This window comes from Rhinolophus sinicus, chromosome 14, assembly GCF_057876585.1.
Source record: "Rhinolophus sinicus isolate RSI-liver-muscle chromosome 14, RSI-T2T, whole genome shotgun sequence".
NCBI classification, from domain to species: domain Eukaryota; kingdom Metazoa; phylum Chordata; class Mammalia; order Chiroptera; family Rhinolophidae; genus Rhinolophus; species Rhinolophus sinicus.
Window position 1 is genome coordinate 145,576,582 of NC_142514.1, and position 22,419 is coordinate 145,599,000.

General features: G+C 50.5%; 1 protein-coding gene across 4 annotated transcripts in view; it reads right to left on the minus strand.

Moving 5' to 3' along the window:
* LMO1 (LIM domain only 1) overlaps positions 1–22,419 on the minus strand; it is a 51,297-nt gene that overhangs the window by 26,150 nt on the left and 2,728 nt on the right. Inside the window, exons 1-2 of one of the 4 annotated variants that reach the window (XM_074335948.2) lie at positions 14,761–15,127; positions 9,978–10,236 (exon numbers count right to left, since the gene is read on the minus strand). The exons of 1 other annotated variant lie outside the window; for it this stretch is intronic. In XM_074335948.2, coding sequence (XP_074192049.1) covers positions 9,978–10,002 — 25 coding nt within the window. In that variant the 5' untranslated portion in view covers positions 10,003–10,236; positions 14,761–15,127. Of the gene's footprint in view, positions 1–9,253; positions 9,720–9,977; positions 10,237–14,760; positions 15,142–22,419 lie in introns of those variants that run through there. 2 more of the 4 variants (XM_074335949.2, XM_074335950.2) reach the window with 2 other exon arrangements.

Below are 22,419 nucleotides of genomic sequence, written 5' to 3' on the forward strand. Positions count from 1 at the left end.
AAACGGAGGCCTCCGTCCCTCAGCACACGAGGAACGGAATCCTGCCAACCACCAACTGAGTGAGCTTGAAAGCTCAATTCCCAGATGAATCTTAAGATGAGACCGCAGCCCAGGCCAGCACCTTAATTGTGGTCTGAGAGACCCTGAGCAGGACGAGCTAAGTCGTTCCCAGACTCCTGACCCATGGAAACTCTGAGATAATAAATGGGTGTTGTTTTAAGCTGCTAAGTTGTGATTTGTTATAGAGCAACTGATGACTAATACACCGCCTCACAGGCACACATCCACAGGACAAGAGGGACTTTCCGTAGGCCAGAGAGAAGGGGCCCGGCCAGCAGATCTCTGCCCTGCCACCCATGTGGTTGTGCGCTTCCCTCTGGAGCCCAGTCTTTGCTAAACTGTTGGACAGCTGGGGGCTAAGACGCTGTTCCTACTGTGGAGCGTTGTGAGGAGAGGAGCCCAGGGACAGAGCCTGCTCTCCAGCCTGCCCCAGCCAGGCCCCCTGCTCTCCACTGGGCAGACCAGGAAAGTGGGCATAGCTGACCTACCTCTTCTTGACACCACAGCCCTGGAGCCTTTTCAAAGAGCAACTCTCCCAGGGCTCTGCACCCCAGGCACATCTGGAGCAGAGCAAGCATTCCACAGCACACCCACTTCCATTTTCTCCCCTGCTCCTCACCAGAAGCCTAGGAAGATTAGGGAAACTGCACCAATCACCTACGAGACCGTCAAGGGCTTTGCTTATTGAAGGATCAACAGACCTAAAAGGTGGTCACGATCACACCCATTTGACTGGTTAGAATTACCATTACAATTTACTATTAAGAATTATTATGCGGCAGAGGTGGGATTTGAACTGAGTCTGTCTGACTCAAAGTCCATGCTAGTTCCACTTGTTTTACACAGAGGAAAACTGAGAAACGGAGAGTTCAAGCATTCTGATGGTACCCATAGGTAGCTCCCTTCCTGGACAATCTGCGACCAGAGGTCAGGAATTAGAGTTTTCAAAGATTCGGAGGGGGAGGAAAGACAGGAGGGCATCGGTGAGGTGCTGGCTATGGGCCCTCGCTGCACAAGCCAGAGCTGCTCCCACTGATCTGGGAAGCGCGGGTCTCCCTCCCCCTCTCTATCAAGTCATCGTGCCAACCGGCAAAGTTGAATTATTAAAACTCCCTTCTGGGGTACCACACGGATTTTTCTCCACTGAGAATCAGAGCGGAGGGGCGGCTGCTCCCGCCACACAATATTAAAATGTCAGGAGTTTAAGGCCTGTGTTGGTTGAGTCATAAGTTATCAGCACCCAGTGAGGGCCGACAGAATGCTTCCCTTAAATTATTAAGCAGAAAGCGTCAGACTGTAATATTTTGCTAAACCAAAGTACAGACACAGACAAAGATGTCATTTCAATATTTGAAACCAGCAAGTTTAATTTAAAATAAGAGCAAACCAATAAGCTCAGAACATAGCAGCGTATGAGAGGAAAATTATACTGTGAGAGGAAAAAAAGTGGAAGGACTTAAGAAATTTATAAAAGTAATCTCCAAGTGGAAATTAGAAATCAAGGCCTAGAAACAGAATAACACAAAAGAAATATTACTGTCCACTTTCTAAATCAATATAACACTGCTCCATGCCGGAATTACCATGGTAACTCAAGTAAAAAGAATCAAGCAATTCTTATTATTTCAAAATAAAATCACAGCCTGAAGCCTGGGTTTTATTACAACCACTGATAGATCGCTGGCTTGTATTTATCTGAAATATTGCTTTTCAATCAGCTGGTTTATGAATGTACACAGGCCTCTCACCAGCCCACTTACCACCCCATTTTGAGGCGAGGGGCTAACCAATGAATTGAGTCCTGCCTGCCTGCCATCTGCATACACGGCCAGGGTTAAGTCAGCTCTGGTAACCACAGAGTTTCACACCCCTGCCAACTGCCCAGTGGCCTTACCAGGACAGAGAGGAAAAGCCAGAGAAGGCAGTGGGGGCGGACCTTCTTGTGGCCCCCCTCCACTTACGCATGGAGGAAAGGGCCAGGTCTCTAATGGCAGCCCCTGACAAACCCAACAGCAAGTGTCCGCCACCATCCACCCATCATCCTCTTGCGGACTCTACCCTCTGTCCTGCGAACTCTTCCTGAGTGTCCTTCTCCCCCACCCCAAAGTCTGAACAAGGGACCAGCAGGGTGCAGAGGAGAGCACACTCTATAGTCAGATGGCATGGGTTCATAGCCCAACTCTGGATTTGCGAGCTGTGGGACCTGCGACCAATTACACAGCCCTTTAGACAGCAGTTTTCTCATTTGTAAAATGAAGATCGTAATAGTAGCTTTTTCCTAAGGTGGTTAAGGGTATTAAGTGAGATCACACATGAAAGATGCTTTGGTAAATTGAGTACAGAAATGGCCCCAATTCTCTACCCCTCCTGGTGTCCACACCCTTTGCAATGCGACTTTTCACCTCCCCCCTTCAAGGGTAGGATCTGTTTCTCCACCCCTTAAACTGAGGTTGGCCTTGTGATTTTTTTCTTTCTTTCGTTTTTTTTGTCCATAGAATGTGGCAAAAGCGACATCCCAGAGCCAAACCTAGGCCTCAAGAAGCCTCGTATGTGTTCACTCTCTCTCCCTAGACCTGTCTCCACCATGTGAATAAATTAGAAGAGACTGCTGGATGATTAGGGACATGCAATCTTGTCACCCCCTGTATCTAGTTGATCAGCCATCTGCCAGGCATGAGACCCAAAATACTACTTGGCCAAGTTCACCCTAAATCACTGACCCACAGATTCAAGAGCTAAATAGATGTTTGAGTCTCTGAGTTTTGGGGTGGCTGGTTATGCAACAATAAAATGAGAGCTATGGTTTTTTATGATCCTTGAAGACTGAGAGCCAAAGAGATCGAACCATAACTGTGCAGAGAACAATGTCACTTCACACAGGCAGGAGGCTTCCTGGCTTATCAAGTGTGTACATGGACACTGGGTGCCAGTTAGGGGTAGCTCCCATTGTAGAGATGTGAAAACCGAGGCCCAGTACGTTGTCTGATGTCACACAGCAGTCAGCTGGGACTACAGTCCAGGGCTCCTGAATCATGCCAGCAGGCTACACCTGAAGACAGTAGGCCACTCAAGAAAGCCCAGTTAGGAAGTGGCAAGAAGTAGGAGCTGGGGACCTAATCTGCCCCTGGCTGCCTGGACCAGCCTGCTTACTCCCCTCACACCATCTGCTTTTAATTTGCCCCAGTGTGCCAGCTACTATGGGCTCTCACTTTGGACAGAACGCAAATAGACATACTCCAACCAATGAGAGATGAGCTTGTTGCTCATTTGTGTGGATGTGACTCGGAGTATGGGCTAGACTGGTCTGTATGAGACTTTGGCCACCTGTAGACTCCTGCAAAGCCAACCAAAAAGGAAAGGGCACCAGGCAAGGTGTGTGTGTCGGGGGGGGTGGGGGGTGGGCGGGACACAAGCGAGGCTACAGAGGCAAAGCTGGGTCTGCATGGATCACTAAACCAGAGTGGACATATTAGACCTGCACAGCTTAGCATGGCAGGAGGTTTCAGGCAGAATGCCAGGGTAGCAGAAGTTGGGTCATCTGGTTGCAATGAGCACCACGAGAAAGATGGTAGGTGTGACAGGAGAATGGTAGTCACAGAACAGAAAGAGGTGGGTCCAGAGTCCCAGATGAATGCAATCCAGTGGTGTGCTGATAAATACCTAACAACTTGCTCTCCGGGGAAAAAAGCCTTAATTTGTAGTATTTGCCAGTTTCCATGGTGTTAATACTCCCACCACGGCTGATTTGAAGCTACCAACATGATGTCACCAAACTCAGAGTTAGGAAGAAATTGCAAACTCAGCTCTTATGAGCCAGTACAAGTTGACTCCCCTGGTGTCCTATCTTGAGTACAGGCCTGCCAGGAAAACTCACTGTAGCAACACCACAGAGGGAAGCCTAAGGGTAGAAGAATGTCCTATATGCCTCGATGCCCTTCAACTCCAGGCAGGGTGGGCAGGCAGGATAGACTACATGCCATGTGCACCTCTGGGGCTTCTCCAGCCCACGAAGGCCCAAGGCAGGTTAGCATGGATCAGCACGCGCCGTGAGGAGCTACATCTGAGGACAGAATCACAACCACTGGGCTGCAGGTAGGCTGGTTGGGACCACGACTGGGACGCCCAGGCACATGCCACCAGTCCAGTTGATGTTCCTCCTCATCAGAGCTTCCTATCACCCATCATGCCTCAGAGCCAGGGGAGAGGGCATGGAAGCTGGGCAGAGAACCCAGAAAGATGCCGAAGTTCTATACTCCCTCTATAACTCTGGGCAACTCGCTTGCCTCCTTTGTGCCTCAACTGTTCCCCTATAAACGGTGAGGCTTGCAAAGAGTAATGTTGGAGGCTTCTTCCCATAATGCTAACCACCTTGGAAATCTGGACAGTGGTGAGTAGCGAAACAAGCCTGCCTCCTGGACAGCAGTGACCGGAGGCCATGATAGATAAACTAACTGCACGGTGGAGGGTGCTGGTCCAGTGCCCAGAAGTGAACAAGGCACCAAACTGGACACAGGACTACTTCAGATGATACTGTAGCTGTGCGGAGAGCAATGTCCCCTCACACAGGCATGAGACTTCCTGGTTTATCAAGTGTGTACATGGACATTTTCTCATTTAATCCTGATAACAATCCAACTAGTTAGATGTGGTGGTTCTCATTGTAGAGATGAGAAAGTATAGAGGCAAAGCAACCCCAACATTGGGTGGGCATGGAACACAAATTTTTGGATATACTGGAGCTGCATAGTTGAGCAGCATGGTAGAGGTGGCAGCTAGTCCAATGGTACCTGGCACACTGGGGTACCCATGCCCCTTTCTCTACTTTCTCCCCTAACTCCTTCTAATCTTAACACCCCCGAACAGGAGTTCCTGGGAGGCCCACTGGCCCCTAAAGATGGATCTGAGAAACATCCTTGGTCTTCTGGCTACTTGGGGGCAGCTCTGCCCCGGATGGGATGCAGCTCTAAAGGGGTCCACATCTGCTAAGGACCCCAGCATGGCTTGGGTCACTCCCCCATCAGCCTCCCCTAGCTGCACCACCACAGCTCTGCCTTCTGCTCAAAGAAGGCCCAGCCCATCTACCCACGGCCACCTCCCAACCCCACAGCCTTGAGCCAGCAGCTCAGCTGCGCAGAGCCTGAACCTCATGTCTCCTTCGCCCATGACCACAGAGGGTCAACCGCCAATGCTGGCTAGAAATCATCCATCTGTTCCAAAGGAGAGAGACCAACATAGACCTTCTCTTGGTCCTGCTCACACATCAGGCCTGTTGAGAGGCTCTTTAAATGGAAGCAGGTGGGGCAGCCGCCTGGTGTGACTCTGGGACATACGGTGGAGTGGGGAATCCATTCTCTGGAGGAATGAGAAGCAGGCTCTGGCTCTAGGAAAATGCACATTTCCACGTGCTAAAAGCATCTTTGTGGGACATGTGCAGAGGGAAAGACAACAAAAGAGAAAGGCAGCTCTCGCAGCCAGAGGCCAAGTGAGTGGCCAAGCCAGCACCGAGCCCAACCGGCATGCAAAGGGTGAAGCTTTTAGGCAAACGGCGGCCAGTGATCTCAGCTTCCCCCAGTCCTAATGCTCCTGAAAGGCTCTCTCCCACTCCCTGTAATTGGGCATCAGTAGTTAATGCAGTATTGACTGCATTACACGCTCCCGTGCCTCCCCTCGCTAATGCCAATTGCATCACCTTGTACAGTCACTGGCTTGCTTAGCCAATAGCCGTTAAAAGCAATCCAAATCATGAATCATATGGGAAACTTTTAGCAAGACACCGCCATCCAAGTAGACAATTTACAGTTGAGTTAATCTGGGTACATTAGTGAGACATGGATTCCGGACGACAGACCAATTTATGTTGTTTCCCTGTCCCCCTTAGTGCTGCATGTGGGCAAATGAATGGCAGGACAGGGAACAGAGAGAAGCACCTGCTTCTTAACCCAAGGCTCTGTGAGGGACTAGGGGAGACCCATATTTACAAACTCTCTGCCTAGCTGAGTTTGGGCAGGAAGGGGAAGCAGCGGTGTATGCTGCTCAAGATGTGACGCCCTGTCCCCAGCAGTGAAGAGGTGGCTGCCACTGGGGCTGGCATTGTCAATGCAGATGGAGACCCTCCTCTTCTAGGCATAGGATGAGTACCAGGCCTGGTCCCCACTCTGCCAGCCTCACAAGGCCTTTCCCAGACCTCAGCAGGCAGTAGTGCCCTCTAGGCTCTACCTTCCTGTCGATGGGCTGGGGTCTCTGCCATAGAACAGCGTCAGGGCCCACTCTGTGCCTCCACTCTGAGTCTAGCAAGGTCCTGGCCATTCTGCCAGGTGAGGCCCCTGGACCTGCTGTGGTCCAGAGCATGATGGGATACCCCAGGAGGTCCTGCTGCTCAGCACCCAAGCGTTGCCAAGAGCCTGCCCTGGAGGATCAACTGAGTCAGCTGTGGAGGCTGTGCTCATAGAGGTCATTAACAATTGAAGACTCTCTGTCTGGTCCTCCTCAGGCCAGCTCCACTCTCCTTAGGCATTTTTACTTATTAAAAATGCTCTAGGAATCATGTCTGGTGTTTAGTTCCACAACCAGCCTGCTGCTCCCTGTGGCCACCCCAGTCTTCCTGCTGGGCCTTTGCAGAGGCAGCTTATACCCAGAACCACCCTTCTCCAGCATGCACCTGGGGACACCCCAGCACCCCAAGGGGGTATACTTAGCATCCTCTCCTGCTTAGTGCCCCGCAATCCAAGGCTCTCACTATTCTTGGGGCAGCTTGCACCCTCTGCTTTCTGCCCCTACTCAAAGATCTCTTATCCAATAGCTTGAGGGCTAACTTGGCTCCCTTTGTTCCCCTGGGACTGCAGGCCTCCCCAGAAAGGCCAGCTTGGTGCCAGTCCAAGTGCAGGTGCCAGAGGAAGAAGGGCTGTTTCTCCGGGAAAGTTGGAGCTGGGCTCCCTTTGCTGACAGGCAGGCCCGATGGCATTTAGAAAGCCCAAACCCTGAGTTCCAGTAAAGTAGAAATGGCTAGGCCAAGAGTAAGCGTCCAAATGAAAGCAATTAATCTTAAAACCTGAAGTTTAACCATTTGCAAAACAGATCTTTCCTCTCTGTGGTGGCCCTTCACTGCTCGACCTAATGGATTACTTTATTAATAATGCACTGTGCTTAAAAGCAAAAAAAAAAATTTTTTTCTGACGATTCAATACTTCAGAAAGTCTCTTAAACCCGTTGCTACGGCAAAGCGATTGATATTTTATTATCTTTCAGAAGTGCAACATGAAAGCCCAGCAGCCCAGCAGAGCAAGAGCTTTGGTCCGTGGCAGCTGGCAGACCCAACTTCAACCAGAGGAGCCCCGTCCTTTTCCAACAAGATGCTGTCAGGTGGGGAAAAGGCATTGAGGGTGGTTAATAAGAGCCCTAAGTCCCTGCTGCAGCCAGACAAAGGGTGCAAGGCTGCAGGCCCTTGGAACACACTCCTTGGGGGCCCTAGGGGCCAATGCTGCCACCCAGCCCAGATGGCCACCTGCTGAGAGGGTTTATGTGCTAGGAAGAAATTTGGCAGTGGGTTTAGAGGGGCAGGTGAGTGGATCCAGAGCCTTTCTCCCTCCCCCAATTAAAGGTGCCAACTTCAAGGTTTCCTGGAACCAGGAGAAGCCAGACTCTAACGGGGAGTGGAGGATGGATTTATGAGCAGAAAGGTTACTTTTGGAGGACAGCTCTAGGCTGGGCAGGACAAGAATCCAGTGGCTCCCAGGGCTCCAGTTGTCTGCCTTCCTTGTGCTGTAATGGGCCCCAGAGCCCAGAAGTATTAATCAGAGTGGGTACCATACTGTTTAGATTGCACAAGGTGGGTGACTGAGGGGCATCATGCGCTCTCCGCCACAAGTCTGGTGGAGATTAGGGGAAACATGCATGCCTGGGGTGGCTGAGGTGCACTGGGGGCTGGAGGCAGGAGACTGGCTAAAATGACCTCCAGAGAGCCATTCCCACTCAGGACTCATCTGAAAATCTTTAGTATCTCAGAGCTGAAGGCACTCTGGGGTGTTGGGACAGAGCTCCAAGACCTAGGGTTGAGGTGGTGGGGTCATCTTGTTGGCATAAGACCAATCTCCCTGCCTGAGGCCTCCCATGTATGGGCCTGGGTCTTTTGGATTTCTGACGGGCCAAATAACTGTGGCTAAAGACATACCCTACTTTCCACAGGCTCCCCATAGTAAGAGTGCCCCCAGATACCAAGGCAGAAACCTCTGCACTGGATTCTCCAAGCCTCTCATTTTATCAAGAGAGAAAGTGAAGTCTAGAGATGTACATGATTGGTGTGAGATAATACAGGGAGTTAGTGATGAAAGGAGCTAAATCAAGACCTTCTTCCTCCCTATCTGGCCTGAGCCAAGACCCCTTCTTTTCCTTTTCATTCTATACACAACTGCACTAGCCCAGACCTCTGATGGCCCACACAGGGCTCCAGGGGAAGGGTCCCTGAAAAGAGAAGGGTATATTGAAGATGGATGTCACACCCCAGCTAGACCCTGGCAAATGGATTCTTTTGGCCAGAAGCATTTAGTTTCGCTTCCTCTCTTACTATATATATATGGAGAAACTGCCTTCATGGGTTTACCAGCCACAGGGCTCCCCCACACGCTACCCCCAGGCCAGACACTTTAAATGCCCTTCCCGGCTGGAGGTCTCAGAAGGTCATGGGGAGACCAGGGACATCAGCACATGGTACCAGCAAAGTGAACATCCTGTGTGACCTTGAGCAAGTCACTTAATCTCAAAATTTCACCAAATGACCTTGTAAATAGCACGGCTGCCCTGGTGGGCACAGGGCCCAAGCCCAGCAGAGACTCACTAGAAGGACAGAGGATGGCCACCACAATCACTGTAAGAGGATCACCACTGACACAGAAAGCCCACCTTCTCAGTTCCTCACCAGTAGAAGGCAGGTGGGGCACCAACAATTACATACATATCTCCCTCTACTAACAAACCCAACAACTCTCACCTACAGGGCAGGAGAGCCAGGGAACCACCATTCTCCTGACCCTGGGGGTGTGCTTGGGTCACTGGGCATCACTTGGTTTTACTTTCAAGGGGGCTGGGTTCCCCACCTCTCCTGTGCACACTTATTGCAGGGCATTCCCAATCAGGAAGGCTTTGGGTACGTGGCACCACCTGCTAGTGGCCTCCAGCAAATGAGCCCCTCGGTTCTGACCTTTAAGGTGCCCTGAGGCTCTTGACCAAGGCAGATCCATGCTACTCTCCTGGGCTGCTCCTGCATGAGTGCTACTGGCCCGTAGCGGGACACTTTTTCCTCTGGGCCAAACTCCTGCCTCCGCTCTCAGGAGACAGAAAGATAGTGGGCCAGCGCAGAAGGCATCTCTCGTTCTCACCGAGTCATATTCGCGGGCAGCTGTCTCCCCGAGGGTCCAGCCGGCCTTTCCTTTGCTGGCCTGGCACCGCGGGGCGGGCGCCGTCTTCCCGCGCACAGCTCGCCGCAAAGCCCTGGAGTCCGATTCTCCCGAAGCCACCGATTTGCCCCGGCGCTCAGCGCCTCTCGGGTTACGCGGCGGCGCGAGGGTGATGGCTGCGGTGAGAGGAGCAGCCGCAAAGACTAAACGCTCTGCGCGAACGGCCGTTGCGCGGAGATCGGAGGGGAGCCGGAGCCTCCCTGCGGCCCGCAGAGCACCACCTGGACAGCGTGTAGCTCGCCTGCCCGCCTCCCGGGCCCAGGGTGCACGCAGCCCGGGACTCACTTACCTCCCTCCTCCAAGCTCCCCGGACCCAGTCCCTCGGCCCCAGCCCCCCAGCCTGCCTCCCTCCTGGCAATCCCAGCCCAGCCCAGCAGGTGCGCGCCCGTGTCCCGGCGTGTGTGTTTCCGCTCGCCGTGGCGAGGGGCCAGGGGGTGCGGGGCGTCGGGACCCCCGCTCGCCACCTACCGTCCTCCTTGTCCAGCACCATCATCTCGGGCGCTCCGTGTCCAGCGGAGCTCGGCTCGGCCGGGAGAAGGGAGCCGAATCCGGGCGCGCTTCGGTGGGGCTGCCGGTCCTCCGGCAGCAAGCGGGCTCTAATTACCCGCTTGTCCGGCTCTTAACCTAGATTGCACTCAGCTAGAATTACATTCAGGAGTGAAGCACTTCGCAGATACAAAAGCAGTCTCACCTACTTTTGTGCCTCAGAATTGCAAGGAACTATGAACTGCAATTTAGAGAGAGAGGAGGAGAGAGGGAGAGAAGGGGAAAGAGAGGATCAGAGCCGTTTCTTTGATTCTCACCTTCTAAATGGCTCAATTTGCCCAGTATAATCTGTCTTAATGTAATTGCATTTGATAGCTCATAACCCTGGCTCTGGCAACGACACAGCTTTCAGCCTCATAAAGTGTTTTCACCTCGGATTTAATCTGAATCTCAATCTAAAATTATATTCAAAGAGATGGGGGAATCTCGGCGGCCGTCTCCCGCTGCCTTTCTCCCTCAATGTATGAGGTTTGCACTCCTGCTACTGAATAAATGCACACATTTCCCGAGGCCCCCCCTCCTTCCCGGGTTAATGGGGAGTGGAGACGCGCGGTGGCCCGGCTCCGCAGCGCCACCTGGAGGCCGCTCGGCCCCAGCTCGGCGCAGGGCTCCGCTCAGGACCCAGGGTCTTCATCTCTGAGATTTGCATGGTGCACCACCAGTGTTGTCACTCCCAGCCTCTCAGCCTTGATTTCTGCTCCCCTCCCACCCAAGCATTCTTTCTCTGACCTCCTACCCTTCCTTCCTACCTGCTGTGCCCCTGGGTTTTCTGGTTGTTTCCTGGATTGTTAGACAAAGTTAACCCTCTGCAGGAAACAAACTCTCTCAACATCTGAGTCTCACAGGACCACCTTTACCCTAGCAGTCCCCACAAAGCATCCTGATTCCATAGAGAGCAAGATCCTGTCTCACCTTCTCTCTGGGTAAACACAGCATGGCCTTCTCATTCCTCATCCCACAAGTATTTATTGAGCATGTATTATGCTCCAAGCACTTATTCTAAGGCACTGGGGATACAGCAGTGAACAAAGCAAAGGTTCTTGCTATTACGGAATTGACAATTCTTGGTCTGTAACTCAGGAGGCAGGAAGGGAGACAGTGTCCAGCTCCTCTCCTCCTGAACCCTACTTCTCCCCAGAGCCCTGGAGCTGTTGCCCAGGGTGCCTAATCCAGGAAGGCCACTCTTAATAATCAAGAGCTTTTTCTTCTTCTTGGAAGTACAGAGCTCCAGGATGGCATGAAAATCTTAATGGCTTTTCTCCAGCCCAAGGAGGGCTCCAGACAGATGTGTCGGAGGCTCAATTCCAGCAGTCACTTCTGAGGACTAGATCCAGGCAAGGAGAAGGACACGAGTCCCTGGAGGGCAAAGGGCCGCCAGTTTGGGATTTCATTGTCTCTGCCTATTGCTAAGGTGCACCTTAGCAAGTCACTTTCTCTCTCTGGGCCTCAGCTTCCTTGTTGGTAAAGTGGGACACCTGCTCTTTTATCTCCAAGTTTGCTATGGGGATCAGATGAGATAATGTATGTGAATGTGCTTTGTAAACTGTGGCACCCTGGACAATGAGGGAGTTTACTGGGTACAAAGGAGACCTGGAGGCCAGGCCATGCTCCTTAAGTCCTGAGAGGCCCAATGCAGAGTATTTGACAGTGGTGGGGTGCGGGGGAGCTGGAGCTGGAGCAGTGCTGCAGCTCATCTTCCTCTATCCTAGGCAGGGAAGTCTGGCTTTGAGAAAACAGGAGAGAGGCTGCTTCTAATGAGATGCCTCAACCGCAGCTCAGAGGGTTTCACTTTCCCCTTCATCTTGAATACTTAATCCTAATAGTCCTTGAGTATATTTGATGTTAAATATATCATTTTGCTCAGCCTGACTGTCCCTTAGGACTGTGAGCTTGATCTCTCCCCTGCCACTGCAACCGGAGCTGTACCTTGAGGGTGTAAGGGAGGCTTGGGCACTGCTGCCACTGCCCCATTTAGTGTCAGCCCCTCACCCCAGCCTGAACTGGGGGCCAGTGTAACAAGCAATGGGCCTGACGGCCTGGCAAAGGGCAGCTTCTTGCCGTAGACACCTCTGCAACCAGGAGACATTCACTCCACAAGAGCTGCAGCTTTACTCCTGACCTCCCGGGCTGCTTCTCCTCACTGTCAGGGTCTGGCCCTGACCCACAAACCAGGGGCCACTAGCTGGGGCCACTTTCCCACTCTCTTGTCCATGTGCTGTGCTTGGGACTCTGTCCCAACACCAGCTCCCCCAGCCGCCAAGGTACACAATTGGCAGCCACACAGCCAGCATCCCTCTGGGAAGTCAGGAGCCCTATGTTCCAACCCAGGGACTGGAGCAGGCCTGGGGCGCTGAGCAATGGGCTATGGCAGCAGGCTGGGTATGTCAGCTGGGGATTGGTACTGAGTATGAAGGGCTGCTTGTGCCCACAGGTGGCTCTCTCTGCACTCCCAGTTGTGAGCATTGAGCTCCCACGCTGATCTAGAGAAGAGCCTCCACAGAGGTCTTCTGGTTTACAGAGCTAGCTACCTAGCAAGTCTTAGAGGGCTTGGGGAACTGGAACTCCCTGCCAGGAAGGGTCCTGCTGGGTCGGCAGAGCCAGATGTGAACCGCACTCATCCAGTGGCCTCCCTCTCAGTTCATGGGTAACTGCTGAGCAGGCAGGTAACTCCCATGCCCACGCTCACCCCCACCCAAGCACATCCAGGCCCAGGGCCACGCCCACAACACCAGGATGGAATGCTCAGATCCCTGGGGCTTGGGGGAGATAGCTTGCACCTGACACATTCCACAGGTGAAGAGCACGTACTCTCACTTCACACTGCCAAAAGTGCTCCAAAATGCCCTTGAAATGCCTCCAGGGACAGCAGAGGGAGGCCACTTGATCAGCCCCCAAGGTTATGGTGAGGAGAAAGAGGGAGCTACTGGCTGCCTTACAAAGTTTGGGGCAGGTCCTAGCAGTTTGTCATTGCACCTGGAAGGAAAGTCCTGAGGAAGGGTTCCTGCATTGGGTTTGGGAAGGGGGCGGGGGAGACTTGGTGCCTGAGGGCCTGGGCAGACCAGATATTCCAGAACTCTTCAGTGGAGGCTGTCAGAAGTGCCTCTGCCTGAGGGCCCTGCTCCCAACACTGTGCAGCTGTCTCCAAGATGGGGTTACAAGCTGGTCTCACAGGTCCTGCTCAGAGGTATTCAAAGTGACAAGGGCCCCTTCCCTGTGGCCTCCAGAGTTGACAGGACAGAGTGAACCTACAGACTTTGCACTACCATCAGAATGCTTGCTGGCCAAATTCAGATGCCCTGCCCTGCCCCCTACTCACACAAAAGCAGCCCATGCACAGGAATTTGCAACCAGCTAGAGTGGAGAAATGCAGTCGGCACACTTTTCCTCATTTGGTTTCTGGAAGCCCTGGACAGGCCTCCTAGGAATTGCAGTTATAGTTCATTAGGCCTTGTGGAGGCCTAAGCCAAATCCACACCCCAGAAAACCAGTCTCTCCCACCCTCCTTGTTGAAGGCCAACCCACCCCTAAACAACAGGTCTGAGAAGGTTGTGGATGTAAACTGGACCGACTTTCTCCAGTTTGCCCCGAAATGAACAGTTTCCCAGGATGCAAGGCTTTCAGTGCTAAAACCAGGACCGTCCTGAGCAAACCAGAACAGTAGATCACCACAGAGGGAGATGGTAGCGTAGGACAAGGGACTAGTGGAGCCAGAGAGAAAGACCAGGCAGTTAGACCTTACCCTGCAGCCTGGCAGCTATCTCCCAAACCCAAATTTCCCAGCCTCCTGCCTCAGACCTTCCTCTCCCAGGCAGTAAGGAACTGCTCTAGCCTCTGGGGATGGTCTATGGACCAGCAGGGCTGTGAGGTCGCCTGAGAGACTGGTAGTTAGAATGGGAAGGGTGTGAGTTGGGCCCAGGGCTGGATCCAATTTACTTATTCAATTTGGGGTGGGGGCTCTTTAAGAAAAGTAACACAGGGTTACCATTGAAGGACTGAAGATTAAACTTCATTAGCTTCAAGGTAAATCGGCTCCCAATTTGGACATATGGCCCACCTATCTACCCTAGCCAGCGGGGCACTTCCAGACAAGCTAGGCTGGGGGAACTGATGGTGAGCGCCCTCCCCAGCCCTGTCAGGGTGAAGCAGTGTCACCCATCCCGCAGCTATTAAGTTCCAGACCTGAGGGACCCCAGGACTGTGCTGGTTTGACTGCACTCTCACCCCCAGGTTCTCTGGACATCCCCCTGGGGGAGCCGTTTCCCAGTCGGGTGCAGAAGGGGGACGGGCTTGCAGACACCCAGGAGCACGGAGGGTGGGGGGTGGGGCGGGTAAGAGGGGGAGGGTAGTCATCACTGCGGTGAAGCCCGCGGCGCGGGTCGGAGAGGCACTCCCTCTGCCTGCAAGGCAGCAAGAGCCAGTGAGAAAGTTCCTGGCTGGAGCGTCCGGGGCTAGCGGGCTCTAGGTGGCCCGTGGGACTTCCTAATCCCCCTGAGGAACCTCGGGGGCTGAGCCTGGCACCCCCGCCACATACACTCGCGCGCACATCTAGCCGCCGCTTCCGGGAAGCAGCTCAGCGGCTCAGCCGCCGGAGGCGCCGGGGCCCGCGCGGGGGGCGCTGCCGCCGCGAGCGGGGTGGCCTCGGCAGGGCCCGCGCCGCCGCTGCCCCTCCCTGCGCCCCACGCCCCGCACGTTCCCGGGCACCTACCGTCCTCCTGGTCCAACACCATGGTCCCCCGGCGGCTCCAGCCCGGCACCCGCCGAGGACAAGGAGGACGCGCGGTGTCGGACTCCGCCGCCGCCCGCTTGCGCTGCTTCTGCCGGCCCCGCGCGGGCTTCGCGCCCCGCGAGCGGCGGATGGGGGCGGGCGGACAGGCGCCGGGAGCTCAGCCCCGCGGGCAGGGAGTGCAGGAGGGCGGGGGCGCGTCTGCCGGGCGGGTAACGCGGGAGCGGCGCGAGAGCCGCTGCCCAAACGGGCCGGAGACGGAGCCGCACGCCCGTCCTCTCTCCACGCCCGCCGCGCTCTCCGCAGCCGAGTGAAGCCAGCGTTTCCCAGGCCCCCTCAGATTCCCCTGTTAATTAAATCAATTCATTATGCTCAGATCTGATTAGCGGCCCTTCCCCCCTTTGAATCAATTATTCAATACACAAACATAATTGCTTGGGCCAGAGGTGCCCGCCATTAGCTTATTTAACTCCAAGGACACTAATTACCCGCAGGGCACGGGAACTTTTCTCATTAATTCTGACAAAACACAAAAGCACAGCCAGAGTGTGTGCGTGTGTGAACGACTGTGTGTGTGTGTGTGTGTGTGTGTGTGTCCGCATGCCAGAGTTAGGGCTGTGTATGTGAGCTGAAGAAGAGACGGGGGTGGCGGAATGTGTGTGATTGCGGGTGGGAGTTTGGGGGTGTAGTTCTGAACCTGTGACCCTGTCGTTGTGAGTGTGGTACTCCGTGCGTGTGACCGAGAGGGGGAGACTATGTGTGCATCGGGTTGGGTGTGGCTCTGGGTCTGGGGACTGTGGGCCAGAGTTTGAGACCCAGCACAGGAATGTATGAGATTGTGTGAGGGCTTCTGGGTGTGACTTTGTGAATGTGACTTCTGGGCTACTCTGGCAGGCGCCCCCACCCTCTTTCTTTCTTCATGATTGCCCTGCCATTGCCGGCTGAACACTCAGTCCACGGGGCAAAGAGCAAACTGCAGAAGAGAAACCCCGGAGGACCAAGAGGCGGTGGGTGGGTGATGCTGGAACCAGGCACACGGTTCTCCTTCCACCATCACTTGTGTGTGCGCTGGCTGGGCTGTGCTCCTTCTCCCCCAGTTATAACCCCCAGGTTCCCATTACCCCCTTCCTTGGCCCTCTCACTGCCCATCCCAATATTTTTTCCACTCCACTTTTATCCCAAACCCTTGCACCCCACCCCCCACCCCCGTTTCCACAAGTGCCCGGCACTCAGGCACACCCCAGCCCAATTCCGTCCATCCTGTACCTAGTTCTGTGCTTCCTTGTCTGCAAGGCTGAACAGAGGGTGTTGCCTATGGTTGACCAACTTCTCCACATTTTACCTCCCAGGAAATCTCTATTGAGAGAGAGGAGTGAGAGAGCCCACAGAAGCAGGGACACAGAGGGTAATTGATTCCCCCAAATTAGGTTTCTGCTTTCTAAAGACCGGCATTGTTCCTGTTCTCAATGTGCACAGAGGTATTGAAGATTTCCTTTTTGTTTCCTCAGGCAATGAATGAGCTTAATCCATTTGGCTTTATAAATCAGGAAACTAATATTCACTCCTTCCATAGCAGCTTTTTAAAAAATTTAATTGCTGGGGGAGGCACAGTTTGTCACCCTTATGCTGCCCCCAAGCCCCCACTTATAAAAACACATTCTGATTGAGGGGTGGAGAGAAGGCTGGTGGGGGAGAGCTCATCCTGATTCCCCCTGCCCTCCTCCATCCTTGTACATGGACCCTTACAGTAAGTATCCGGAAAAGTTTGTGGAATGGTTGATTGAAATATATTCAATTCAGTGAAGAAAAGAGGTGGGGGCTGTTCAGAGGTGCTCTTCAGAATGATCTCCCAGATCTGCAACTTTCAATCTTCCACTAGCACTGAATGTAGCCATGCCATGCCCAGGTTTGGCAAATCCTCCTCCTCACCATCCTGCACAAGCTTCTACAGTCATCTTCCTGGTGCCAAGATCTGACCCTGCTACTCTCCTGCTCAAAATCTTCCAAGGCTCCCCACTGTCCATAAGACAAAGCCCCAACCACTTATCCTATCATTTCAGGCCCTTCGTGAGATCTGGAGAAGGCTTTGTGAGCACCATTACCCTCATTTCAATTCAACTGAGACATACCGATCAACAAAAATCTTACACTTCTGTCCCCTCTTGACCGCATTACTGCAATTGCACACACCCTGTAGGTTCCTGCTCCAATGACTCTTCTCATGGCATCCTTCTGTATAGAAAGCCCTTGCCGACTTCTCCAAGTCCTCTGAGGAAACAGCTCCCCTATGCTTCTCTAGGTGGGTGTCTCTGTATGAAGGCTTGGTTGCTGAGTGGTGTGTGGATTATTTCATTGAATTCTGGGGGATAAGATCAGCCCCTGAGATCATGATTTTAGTTCTCCTCTGGAGTTGAGGGACAGATATAGTATCAAGAGACTATACTGGGTCACTATACTAGACTATGCTAGAGAAAATGGAAACTGCAGAGGCAGGAGAGGATTTAGATACAAGAATGGGGACTCAGAAGGAGAGAGCTTGGGCACCATCTTTTTTCCCAGGATCTCAGATGGCATTGGACCAGAACCCAGGCACATGCTTCCTCTGGAGGCCCACTAGTTGGATCTTCATGGTGTTTAGTTCTCTGTATAGCTGGGCATGGCCTCTCCCTCAATTGGTGCCAATTGTTCCCTGCACTAGGGCAAGGGGGCAAAAGGGTGCTGGAATTCTGCCCTCTCTCTACTCTCCAAGCCATATGCCTGGCATGGGCTGCACCTACCCAGACAGGGCACCTTTTGCTAATTTGCACAAAGGCACCACATGGACTAGTATGGCCCTGCAATTGGGTATCTCTGCTTGGCCAGAGTTCACACTCAGGCCAGCCTGAGTGGAGAGCACCTGGCCTCACCTATGCTAGCCGTCACTTGCACCAAGGGCATGTGTGAGCTCTTTGAAGACCAACCTCCCAGTTTTCATAGAGAAAGAGATCATTCAGAGAGCTTAGCCATCATGGAGTGGTCAGAAGTACTGAAACAGATGCCAAGCCCATCTCTGAATTTATATGGGGCCCCAAACCCTGGTGAAAGACACTGAACTTCATCTACAGCTGAGATTCAGACATGGACAGACCTACTGTAACAACCAAGGTCCCTAACAGGGGTCATGCTGGACGAGAGACAGTGAGGTTCCTGAGAGGGGGGAGACTAGACTGAGCAGCAAAGTCTGGAGTTTGGAGGGGCAGAGCTGGGCCTGACTTACTCCTAACCAGCACTCTGAGAAGAAGGCAGTGGTGCAAACGAAGAACTAGGTCACTAAGGGCCCTACAGCTTTGCTATGGGATCCCCCTCTGAAAGAGCTGGTCACTAGAAGCAAAAAGTATGTTCCTGCTGGGCTGAGAAGGACAAGAGCAGCTAGGGTCAGCAGCTTGGTGGCATTGGTGGCAGCACATGCATGGAATGGACACAAAGATGCAAGAGCATCGGACAGCAGCTCTAACTAGATGGGAGGCATCTATCCCCTAACCTATCAACCCCACCTCCCAACTCTGGGATTGTTAGAGTGAAAATGACTTTATCCAGAAATCTAGTGTTGTCCAGAGGGTACGTGGGTTATATGTGTAAGCTTTCCTAGAAGGTCTCACAACGTTTTGGAGAGGACGATCCTGAAGAGGAGAATCAGAGCATCAGAATTTGGGGCTACTTATTGTAAATGTGTGAAATCTGTTGTAGTTACGTGATGGGCATGAAGAGAAAGGCTGTGTGAGCAAGAATGGACCAGAACAATAACAGAGGAGCAGCCCCAACTGTCAGCTTTGACTGGTGGCAGTGGAGCTCAGCAGCAGCTCAAAGAGCACTACTACATCACTGCCAGGAAGACCAAAGGCTTTGCTCCCACTGCCCCTCCCAGCCTGGAGGGCCTCCTGAATCCACACTTGCCCCCGCACTCCATGCTACTGAGCTTCTCTTTCATTTCTCTTCTCTTCTCCCTAAGCGTCTGGTCCACCTGTTCCATTCCAATCTCAGCAAATGACATCACCTCCTTCCTTACTGAGATCAGAGAAGGTCCTCCTCCTCCTACCTCTAAGTCTAGGCTCCTACCTTCACCTTCAGCATCTGCAACAGGCACCTTGTCACAAACACCTTCCCTCCTGAAGCACTGGAGAATGTGGCCTTCCACTACCCGGGGTTCTATCCCTCAGCATGTGCTCTGGCCCGTCTGCTACTACCTGCAGTATGTTCCATTAGTTCTTCCCCTTCCCTCCACTCTCCCCATCCTGCTGGACCTTTCACTATAGCAAGCAAACAACCTCTGGTGTCTCACCCAGAACAAGCAAACAGATGAATTCCCTGGACTGCACATCTGCCTTGAGATACTTCGCTATCTATTGCCCCTTGTTGTGCTTCCTCGCCTCCACTTTCTCTTCACCTGCTCCTATCTGACTTTAGGCTCCACAGGCTTGCCAAGGTTACCAGTGACTTTTATGTCACTAAAGGACTATTTTCAGCCTCACCTCACCTGACCTCTCTGCTTTTAATGCATTTAATTCCTTTCTTCTTGAGCATGTTTCTTCCCTAGACTAACACATTCTCTGGGTTTTCTTCCTACCCCCATGGATGTTCCCTTTAGTCTTTATTGCCGGTTTCACCTCTTTCACCCAGCCTTTAGCTGTTGGCGTTCCCTACAACTGGGTGCTAGGCCTTCCTAGAGCACCTTCACCCGGGGTGCCATCCACCGTGCCAGCATGTGTGACATTTACTCCTGAGTAACCCCTTTGAGTTCTACTCCAGTATTTCCAAATGGCCCCTTGACATGTCCAGTTAGATGTCTCAAATGTATCTTAATTTTGAAATCCAGATTGAACCCTTGATTTTCTTTCCAAATCTTCTTCATCTTGTCTCAGTAAATCATTTAGTTTTTAATACCAGAAATCTGGAAGTAAAGCAGGATTTCAACCAAGCCAGCAAGAGTAAAAAGATAGGAAGGAAGGAAGGAAGGAAGGAAGGAAGGAAGGAAGGAAGGAAGGAAGGAAGGAAGGAAGAAAAACAGAGGTGGAGAAGAAGAAACAGCAAATTCATAAAATAAGTTGGAATAAGCTAAGTATATCATATATTACACTAAACACAAAGAGACTGAATTTCCCTATCAAAAAACAGATTGTCTGAGTAAGTTAAAAAATAAAATACAGCCAAATGCTGTTTACAAGAAATAGTCCCAAAACAAGGTGACAAAGACTGAAAATAAAGCAATGGACAAAGCTATACCAAGCAAATGCAAGCAGAGAAGGAATAAGAACAGCAGTGTTAATGTCAAACAAAGCTAACTTCCAAGCCAAATGCATAAACTGCTTGGGAATTAAGAAACACTCCTTAAATTACTACGGGGTCAAAAATAAAATCAAAATTGAAATTGCAAATAATTTAGTAATGAGAAAGAGAACACAGCATACCGTACAGAACTTAATGGTACATAGCTGTATTCAGAGGAAAAAATATATAGCCTTAAATGTTTAGGTTTTTTTTCTATTTATTTATTACAGGTATAACAGAGGTCTTCATAAATAGTTGCATCTTAAATGCTTTTAATATTTTTTAAAATACTGAAAGCAAATTAACTAGGTATTTAATCTAAGAAATTAGAAAGAGAACAAACTAAGCCAAAAGAAAGTAGAAGGAAATTAATAAAGTTAAAATCATAAATTAAGTAAATAAAAAATAAACAAATAATAGAGAAAATAATTAAAAGGAAAAGTCAAAATGTGTGAAATGTTTGAAAAGATCAACAAAATAGATAAACCCTTCCAGGCAAATCTGGTTAACACACGCACACACACACGCACATATAAATATAAGTATAAATATAAATAGTAGGTATACAAGAAGAGTTATGTCACAGGTACAGAAAAGGTTAAAGACCTATAACAATAATATGTATAAGCCTATAAAAATGAATGTGAAAACCTAGAGGAAACAGATGATTTCCAAGCAAAGTAGAAAGTGATCAAGATTGAGCATAGAAGTTGAAATCCTGAATAGGCCAATAAATGGAAGAGATTTAAAAAGAAATGATAGGGGCAGCTGGATGGCTCAGTTGGTTAGAGTGCGAGCTCTGAACAACAGGGTTACTGGTTCAATTCCCACATGGGATGGTGGGCTGCGCCCCCTGCAACTAAAGGTTGAAAACGACTTGGAGCTGAGCTGCGCCCTCTACAACTAGATTAAAGGACAACTACACGGAGCTGATGGGCTCTGGAGAAACACACTGTCCCCCAATAAAATTTATAAAAAGAAAGAAAGGAAGGAAGGAAGGAAGGAAGGAAGGAAGGAAGGAAGGAAGGAAGGAAGGAAGGAAGGAAAACTCTGCCATTAAAGCACAAGATACCATATGATCCAGCAAGTCCACTTCTGGGCATATACCGCAAAGTCTTGAAGAGATCATTTGTACACCCTGTTCATAGCAGCATTATTCACAATAACTAAAAGGTGGAAGCAACTTAAGTGTCTGTCCATAGATAAATGGGTAAACAAAATGTATATCCGTACAATGGAATATTATCTAGCCTGAAAAAGGCAAGAAGTTTTTACACATGCTGTAATGTGGATGAACCTTGAGAATATTATGCTAAGTGAAATAAGCCATCCATAAAAAGACACATACAATATGATTCCACTTATATGAGGTAATGGAAATGGAAGTGAAGAAACAGATAATTTACAATAGTGACAAAACTATAAATTACTCAGGAATGATTTTAAACCAACAACCATCATAAAAGTGAAGGTCTTCGTTGAAGAAAGTCATGAGATCATATTGAAGGACATATAAAAAGATCTGAACAGACAGAAAGACAACAATGTTTTAAATAAAAGACTTATTCTCACAAAAAGTAAATCCTTTAAAATGACTATAGAGATTTAATGTAATTTAAATTTCTATTAGGATCCCAAATAAAAATGTTTTTTTTAAAAACTGTAAAAAATACGTTAATTTGAAGTACATTTGAAAAATAAATATCTGGGTCTAGTTAAGAAAACATGAAAGAAAGACTAGTTCAACATTAGCATTATTAGATAATAAAACATACTACAAAGCCACCATAATCTGAAAAGTATGGGGTAAGTCAGGGAGAGATAAATAGATCAGAGCACCAAAGAGCCAATAAATAGATCTAAATATAAAAAGGAAGTAAATATATGACAAAAGTTGCATTTCAATTCTTCAGAGAAAAATACTTAACACGTGAATAGACACTTCTCCAAGAAAGATATTCAAATAAGCCAATAAGCACCTGAAAAAGATGCTCAATATCACAAACCACAAGAAGATACCACTTCACACTCACTAGGAAGCTAAAATTAGTAAGTCAGATAAAAACAAATGTTGGTGAAGATGTGGAGAAATTGGAACTCATACACCGCTGGTGGAAATGTGAACAGGTGCAGCCACTTTGGAAAATAGTGGGAGTTTTTCAAAAGTTCAACACAGAATCACCACATGACCCAACAATTCCACTCCTAGGTATATAGCCAAGAGAATTGAAAACATGTCCACACAAAAACGTGTATGTGTTTATAGCAGCATTATTCATAAAGCCAAAAGGTGGGAGAAAAAAACCCCAAATGTCCATCAACTGATGAATGGATATT